The sequence below is a fragment of the Dama dama genome, chromosome 6, assembly GCF_033118175.1.
Source record: "Dama dama isolate Ldn47 chromosome 6, ASM3311817v1, whole genome shotgun sequence".
Classification (NCBI taxonomy): domain Eukaryota; kingdom Metazoa; phylum Chordata; class Mammalia; order Artiodactyla; family Cervidae; genus Dama; species Dama dama.
Window position 1 is genome coordinate 1,210,927 of NC_083686.1, and position 8,038 is coordinate 1,218,964.

Sequence of the window (8,038 nt, forward strand, 5' to 3'; positions counted from 1 at the left end):
AAAATGCAAACTAGCAACAGAAAGCAGAGCGGTGGTTGTTTTGAGGGGAGAAGCCAGTGAGCGGAGGTGGAGATCGACAAGAGGCTGAGGGTGTTCGGGTGGGGGTGGGGTGGGGTGCCCCCACCTTCAGGAGGTGATGGCCTCACAGCTGCATGCTGACCTTAAAAATAAAACAGTCATCTTACCAGCAAAAATGAGTTTGCTGGAGAATAGCAGAGAATTGCAATATGGGACAGACATGCAAAGAAGGGCCAGAGGCAGGTCTAACAAAGGAGAGGCGTGTTATTTTATAGAGGAGAGGATGGATGTGGGGAGGGGTGGTCCTGAGCCAAAGTCCGCTGGAGAAAAGGGAGAGTTCAGAGTGGGGACGGATTCTGTCTGAGGTGTTGGAGTGGTGGACTCCTTGTAGGAGAGGCCAGGTACGTTTTCTTGTGAAGTTGAAAGTGAAAGTCGCTCAGTAGTCTGACTGTTTGTGACCCCATGGGCTGTACGGAATGGAGAACAGCAAAGAATTGCAGTTTGGGATAAACATGCAATACAAAGGCCAGAACACTGAAATGGGTAGCCTCTCCCTTCTCCAGGGGATCTTCCCGACCCAGGGATCGAACCCAGGTCTCCCGCGTTGCAGGCAGATTCTTTACCATCTGAGCCACCAGGGAAGGCCAAGAGTACTAGAGCGGGTAGCCTACCCCTTCTCCAGCGGGTCTTCCCAACCCAGGTCTCCCACACTGCAGGCGGAATCTTTACCAGCTGAGCCACTAGGGAAGCCCAGTTTTCCTGCGGGGGACCTGTGATTAATTCTTACCGTGACTGATTTTGAGTGGTGCTGCAGAGAGCGCCCCCTTCTGGCCTCCCAACTCCATTTTAGTGAGGTTTCCCTTTATTAATTTTCCCAAAATTGATCAAATTGTGTATTACCTGTCAACCACACCTGAATAAACGTAAAAAAAGTGACAAAACATATTTAATGATCCTTTCACTGTCCTACCAGACATATAGATCCTTTAAAGGGTATTTTATCCAGAACACTTTAACCTCATGTACCCCTTCTTGATTTAATGTTGTCCTGTATTTTAATTCTATTTTCCTACTGTCGTTTAGCCGAGACACAGCCTCTTTATACTCACCCCCAGGTTCTCCTCTCACTGTGCCCCCCGCTTAGTTCCAGATCTTCCATTTCAGATCTCTTATCTCAGCCTGAACTATATCCTTCAGAATTTCCTTCCTAAGGACGTTCTGTCTCTGTCTGAATGCGTGTCTATTCTGTATCGCTCTTTGTTTAGAACTATACACAACTTTCCTTAGTAAATCCGAACAGGAACGTGCACCAAGCATAAATACACAGCTGAACTTCCACAAAGTAAACACACTGTGTCTCTAACACCGGAATCAAGACCCGGAAACCCGCCCACGCCCCGGGACCGCTGCTGTGCCCGCTCCCAGGGCCCTCCTTCAACTGTGCTGCTGAGCTCGGGATGCTTGCGTTCTGTTGAGTTTTGCCTCAGTGTTCATAAGAACCGTTGGTCTGAGTGGTCTGAGGTTTTCTTGTAGGGTCTCTCTGGCTGGCCTTGGTAGGTTGGCTTCATGGAATGAGTTAGGAACTATTTTATACTCTTCAATTTTGGGGAAAAGTTTGAGAAGGCTTGGTGCTAATGCTTCTTTAAATGTTTGCTAGAATTCGCCAGTGAAGCCATCAGATCCAGGGCTTTTTTTTCTGTTGGGAGACTGTTGATCAATCTCCTCACGTCTCCATTGTTTCTCGGAGTTGGTGCATTTCATCTAGTTGACCCGACCTGCTGGTGCACAGCTGTTCACAGCAGTCTCCTTTAATCCTTTTCATTTCTGCTGAATTGGTAGGAATGCCTCCGTACTTCATGTCTGATTTTAGTCATTTGTGTCTTCTCTCCTTTTTTCTTAGTCCATTTGGTTAATGGTTTGTCAAGTATGTTGGTCTTTTCAAAGAACCAACTTTTTGTTCCATTGATCTTTCTCTATGGTTTTTCTATTCTCTATTTCTTTCATTATATCTCCATCCTAATCTTTCTTTCCTTCTGCTAGGCTTTTTCATTTTGGCCACAACACCCAGCTTGCGGGATCTCAGTTCCCCAACGAGGTATTGAAACTATGTCCTTAGCAGTGACAGTAGAGTCCTGGACACCATGGAATTCCCTCCTGCTGCTAGTTTTAGGGTTTCGGTTCTTCTTTTTCTAGTTCCTTAAATTGTAAAATTGGGCTGTTGATTTGATCTTTTTCTTTTAATGTGTTTACAGCTATACTTTCCCTCTTATCACTGTGCTCGCGGGGTCCCGCACATGTTGGTACGTTTCGTTTTGTTTTCATTCCTCTCCAAGTCATTTCTAAGTTCCCTTGTGATTTCTCCTTTGGTCCTCTGGTTCTTCAACGTTCCACTTTTCCTTCTGTTATTGAGTTCCAGCATCATCCTGCTGTGGTCAGAGAATACACCTTTTACGGCATCTGGCTTTTAAAATCTATTGATGGGAATTCCCTGGTGGTTCAGCGGCTGGGATTCTGGACTCTTGCTGCTGAGGGCCTGGATTCAAATCCCTGGTTGGGAATTAAAATCTCACAAGCTGTGCAGTGCCTCTCTGCCCCCAAGTCTATGAAGACTCAATTAGTGACAATGTGTGGTCTCCTGAAAGCATCCCACATGTGCCTGAGAAGGATGGGTGTCATCAGGTGGGTGTCCTGGACACATCCGTTAGGTCTGGCTCACTGGTCCTCTGTCTGGTTGTTCTAGCCAATGCTATGAGTGGGGTATTCAAGTCTATTGTTACTGTAGAACTGTCTGTTTCTTTCATTCCGTTAGCTTTGGCTTCATATATTTTCACCGTCTGTCGTTAGGTATGTAAACATTTATATTTGTCCTATCTTCCTGCCCTATCAAACCTTTTATTAACATGTGATAATGTCCTTCTTTGTCTACTGTAAACTTTTTTGATGTAAACTCCTTTTTGTCTGGCCATGGTTTAGTCACCCCAGCTCTCTTCTAGTTATTATTTGCAGGGAATACTTTTGCTCATCCTTTTACCTTTGATCTATTTGTGTCTTTGGATTTAAATTGAGCCTCTTTCAGGGACGGACTTTGCTGGTGTCCAGTTGTTAAGAATCTGCCTTGCAAGGCAGGGGACTCGGGCTCGATCCCTGGTGGGGAACGAAGATCCCACAAGCTGGGGAGCAATAAGCCTGCGTTCTGCAACTACAGAGCCACAGATAGAGTCCCCACCCTGCCACAAACGAGGACATAGCTCAGAGCCAACACAGCCTAATAAATAAACATGCTTTTTAAAAAGATGCAAATAAAAAAAAAAATAAAGTGAGCCTGTTGCAGACACCACGGAGCTGGACTGTGTGTTTTTATCCATTCCACTCCGCTTTTCCAAGGCCCTAGATGAAGATGCTTTCTGCCAAGTAGCATGTGAATTTTCCTCTGCCACTTGAGGGAGCATCCCTAGTCCAGAGCCATTTTTAAATAACTTCCTCGCGGACACATTCTTGGTGCTTTTAACGGTGTGGGTTTTGCTTGTGGCGCCGGTGTTATAGCCACTGTTCCCCCCACAGTGTCAAGACAGTCCGCCCCCAGGCTTGCGGGCGAACGGAGGAGGACTGGGCGTGTGTGTGAACCTGGGACTCACGCTGCGCCCAAGCCGCGAAGCCGGGCCGCTGTTTGCTGGCAGAGCCTCTGCCCCTGGAAACCAGCCTGCCAGCCCCCCACCTCCAAGCACATACACCTTCGCCTCCTCCCTTTCTCTGCTCCGCTGGCTCACTGGCACCCCCCCCCCCCCCGCCGGGATCCACCTCCTGGGCTTCCCCTGGCGGGGCGGGGGTGGGGGGTAAGTGCAGGGGGTCGGTGACAGCCGAGAGTGGGCGCAGTGAGTCTGGGGGCGGATCTCCTCCGGACTGGGGCCAGGGTCCCCAGACGACGCCCTGGGCGGAGCCCACAGCGGAGGGCTCCGAGGGGTTGGGGGTTCTGGGCCATCAAAGCCAGTTGCTCCCAGAGCTTCCTGGAGTCACGCACCGGCCACGCTCTGGCGGACCACACCTCTCCGTGTCCATCTCCAGCCGGACAGCTGCAGGCAACCCAGGCAACAGGTGTGGGCTCGAGAAAGGACTTGCCCGGTGGTCTAGTGGTTAAAAATGCGCTTGACTACACGGGGGACACAGGGTCAGCCCCCGGTCTGGGCAGACTGCACCCGCTGTGGCACCACTGAGGCCGGGCTCAGCAGCAGGAGAAACACTGCAGTGTGAAGCCCCCGCCAGGCAACTAGACGAAGCCCGCCCGCAGACCCAGGACAGCCAAAAATAAAGGCATTTTAAAAGAGAGGAAGGGGGAGAAACTGGTTAGGGAGAAGTGATGGGGGTCGAGGGGCTCACGAAGTCTGTCCCACTGGGATATGAAAGAAATCACAGCCGACTTGCGGAAGACCTGGTGGAGACGGAAAGCCCGTACCCGGGGAGGGGCGGGGGGCCGGCGTGGCGCTTGGACCCCGGCGCGGACGGGGTTTGGGCAGGGACTTAGGACCCAGGCAGCCCTGCGGTGCCGCCCTCGCGGGCCGGCGGCGCGGTCCTCTCGGTCCCCTCTCGGTCTCGGGGAGGCCGAAGCCGGAGGCCCGAGAGTCAGCGGGGCAGGGATGGTGAGGCTGGACGGCGTCGCGGGGCTCCGGACGAAGGGCGCGGAAACGCGCGCGTCCGGGAAGGCCGCCCGCCGGCCCCGCGCCCCCGCGCCCGGCCGGTCGGAGTTTCCGGACGCCCCCAGCGCAGGCCCTGCTGCAGCCCTGCCCCGCCCCTGGGCCAGCGCGCCCGCGTACGGTCGGGGCCGCGGACGTCTCATCCCGTGCCCGGCCGCCACCCGACCCAAGGCCCAGGGGTGGGGCGGAGTCCATCCGGCCGGGCGCCGCCACCACGAAGGAAGCCCGGCGCTGCCCCGCGCCGTGCGGGCTGCTGGTGGCTCCAGGGCGGGGACGCGAGGGCCTGGGCGCACGGCCCGGAGGTCGCCGCCTCCGCAACGGTGCTGCGCCTCGTAAAGACCCTGTGGACGCCAAGTAGGCAGCACCCTTCTTAGAAGGACGGGTGGCCCCCGCGCGCGTGAGCCGGGCGGGGACCTGAGACTCTTCCCACGACCTTGTGCAATCGCGAAGGAGCCAAGGGCGCAGAGAGGCCACGCGACCCGTCCCAGGTCACGCAGCTGGCGTGGAGTGTGTCCGGACGCGGAGCGCTGGAGGGGACCGGGCAGCCCGATGGCTTCTTACCTGTGCCTGTGGCCTGAGGGTCAGGCACGAGGCCGAGCCGGGGCGAGGAGAGGAGACCGGACGGGCCCCGGGGCCTGGGTCGCTCCCGAAGCCGAGCTCCCCGGAGCAACCCGCCCCGACTGGACCCACTAGCCCACTGGGCGCAGAGGCCGCGCGTTGGCATTCACCGGCCCCCAGCCCCGGGCGGGCACCGAGCCCCCTCCCTCGGAATCGGTCCAGGGACGCCCGGGTGCCCGGGCCGCCGGCGGTGGCTCTGGAGCTCCTGTCCAGGTGCCGCCTCCTCCAAGCAGCCCTCAGGAGCCCACGCCTATAGGGTAGGCCTGACGGCGTCTGGGTGCGGATCCCGGTCGGGGCCGCGCGTACCGAGTCCGGGAGCCACCACCTCGGTCCCTTTAAGCGAGCGGTTCGCGCCGTCCCGGGTTTCCATGACTACGACGTTGGATGGGGGTGGCCGGGGCGGGGTCGAGGCGCATGCGCGGTACGCGCGGGACGCAGCGCGTCTTTCTCGAGTCGCCGCGCCGCTGTAGCTTGGTCCCCGGAACCGCGGTAAAGGCGGGGCGGGGGCTCGATGGGCTGGGGAGGACGGAGAGGGAAGGGGTCGCAGAGCCCGGGGGGCGTGGCGGGAGTGGGGGGTCGGGGGCGTGGGGAGCCTCCAGACCCGGGGGGCGGGGTTGGGAGGCTCGCTCGTCTCGGGGGGCGGGGCCCTCGAGGTGGGCTCACGGGTCCCGGGGGGTCCGGGTGGGTGGGTCGCGCGAAGCCGAGCTCGGGGTCGGGGTCCGCAGGCCCGAGGGGCGGACGCCGCTGACCGTCGGCTCCTGCAGGGCGCCCGGGCTCCCTCAGCTCGGCCATGGCCCCCCCGCCGCCGTGCGGACCTCCGAGGTCGCCGCCGCCGCGGCTGCTGCTGCTGCTGCTGCTGCTGCTGCTGAGCGCCGCGCTGCTGGGCGCCCAGGCCCACGCCGAGCCCGCCGCCGGGAGCGCCGTCCCCGCTCAGAGTAGGTCCCCCGCGCGCACGCGGAGGGGTCCCCGGGTGCCCTGACCCCACTCGGGCGCGCGGGAGGGGCGTGGCTCGCCTTTGTTCCCGGGTGGTCCCCCCGCCCCCGCGGGCGGGGGGCGGGGGGCGCGCGGAGGCCGCTGCCCGGGATTGGGGGAGTCCGGCTGCGAGCGCGCCCTGACCCGGACACGGCCCACCCCGACCCCCGCGCAGGCCGCCCGTGCGTGGACTGCCACGCCTTCGAGTTCATGCAGCGCGCTCTGCAGGACCTGCGCAAGACGGCCTACAGCCTGGACGCGCGGGTGAGCCTCCCGAGGGGTGCGGGGCGGGCGGAGGCAGCCCAGTTCCCGCTCCTCCCGGTGGCCTTCCCGGCTCCTTTCCCGGGGTCACTGGAAAAGACAGCTTGCCCCAACCCAGTCTTTCCTAGCGGGCAGAGAGGGCGCGGCAGGGAGACCATCCGTATGAGCTGGAAGGCCAGCTTGGGCCCAGCAGTCCGGGGGCCGGGAGTTCCCCCCCTCCTCTGCAGGGGGTGGGTGCAGGCCCGGGGTGCCCGGAGTCACCCCCTAAGTGTGGAATGAACAGTGCCCCTCCCCTCCGCCTTCGCTGGGCCCCAGCCAAGGAAGTTCTCCTTTGTGACAGAAATGTGTATTTCTGGGAAGGGGGAGCACTCTGAGAAGTAGGAAGAAGGGAACATACCGCCCTGCTCCCTCTGCTCCCAGTTCCCAAGGGTTTCCCCAGATCTGGAGTGCCCCCTGGGGACGCATCTGGAGCTGGGCTCCTGAGAGGAGCTGCGGCCAGCCCACCCTTGGGGGCTGGAGGAGCTGTCAGGACAGAGGGGCCCCTGAAAGAGAAGCTGGAAGAGTTGTCTAGGTGGGGGGCTCAGGAAGGCCGGGCCCCGGGCAGGAGCGGCAGAGGCGGGTGGAGTGCGGGGAGGTCTGGGCAGCAGCTGAGGGTCCCCTGAGGTTCCCCTGCAGTCAGTCCGCGGAGCTGGGGCTGGGGGTTGTCCGGATGCAGCTGGGTTTAGGCGTCAGGAGTCCTGGGAGCCGGCGTGTCTTGGGGGGAAGCCAGGAGCTGGGCGGCCCCCGGGCTTGTATTTCTGGGTGCCGCCTAGCGGAGCCCTCACACCCCTCGTTGCTTTGTAGACGGAGAGCCTCCTGCTGCAGGCCGAGCGCCGGGCCCTGTGTGCCTGCTGGCCGGCCGGGCACTGAGCACCCGCACCAGCACGTGCCCAACCAATAAAGGCCTGGTCCCCACGCCTGTGTCCTGTGTCCCTGCTCGGGCCCCCAGGGCCCACCGTCGTCCCCCGGAGTCTCTGCCTGGGCCTTGGTTTCCCTGCCAGGCAACTCTCCCACCCCGGCGCCAGGCTGGGGGCGTGCATCCGTGGGCACGGGGGCCACCGCCTTCCAGGCCCCCCCCCCCACCCTGTTCCCTGTCTGCACTTCCTTTGAAGCACGGAGGGTGCGCTGGGGGGCGGGGTGCCTGGAGCGCCTGCCTGACCCCAGGCCCCCCCAGGCCCTGGTGCAGTGAGGACCCTGCGGTCAGGGGATCCCCGGGTCTGGATGGTGGACCCACTGTGGCCAAGGCCCCGTAACCAAGCCAGCAAGTGCCGGGAGAGGGGGTGACTGGGCGGTGGGGGAGTGCTCCTCTGGGAGGAGCGGGCTGGGCCCCCTCATAGCTTCCCCCCTGCCTGCTGGTTCCCTCCTGCCGACCCTGGCCTGGCCCCTGGGCAGCGAGAACTCTGGGGTGGTGCACACTCGTGTCCACGTGTGTGTGCACAACA

At 60.3% G+C, this 8,038-nt stretch overlaps 1 protein-coding gene across 2 annotated transcripts; it reads left to right on the forward strand.

The window, feature by feature from the left end:
• Positions 1-4,947: 4,947 nt before the first annotated feature.
• On the forward strand, positions 4,948-7,511 carry NICOL1 (NELL2 interacting cell ontogeny regulator 1). 2 transcript variants are annotated; one of them, XM_061145130.1, is made up of 4 exons: positions 4,948-5,581; positions 6,089-6,259; positions 6,472-6,560; positions 7,401-7,511. In XM_061145130.1, the coding sequence occupies exons 2-4, from the start codon at positions 6,115-6,117 to the stop codon at positions 7,464-7,466; spliced, it is 300 nt and encodes a 99-aa protein (XP_061001113.1). In that variant the 5' UTR covers positions 4,948-5,581; positions 6,089-6,114; the 3' UTR covers positions 7,467-7,511. The 2 variants fall into 2 exon arrangements, with proteins under 2 accessions (XP_061001113.1, XP_061001114.1); XM_061145131.1 differs by lacking the exon at positions 4,948-5,581 and adding an exon at positions 5,751-5,813.
• The last annotated feature ends 527 nt before the right edge of the window (positions 7,512-8,038 follow it).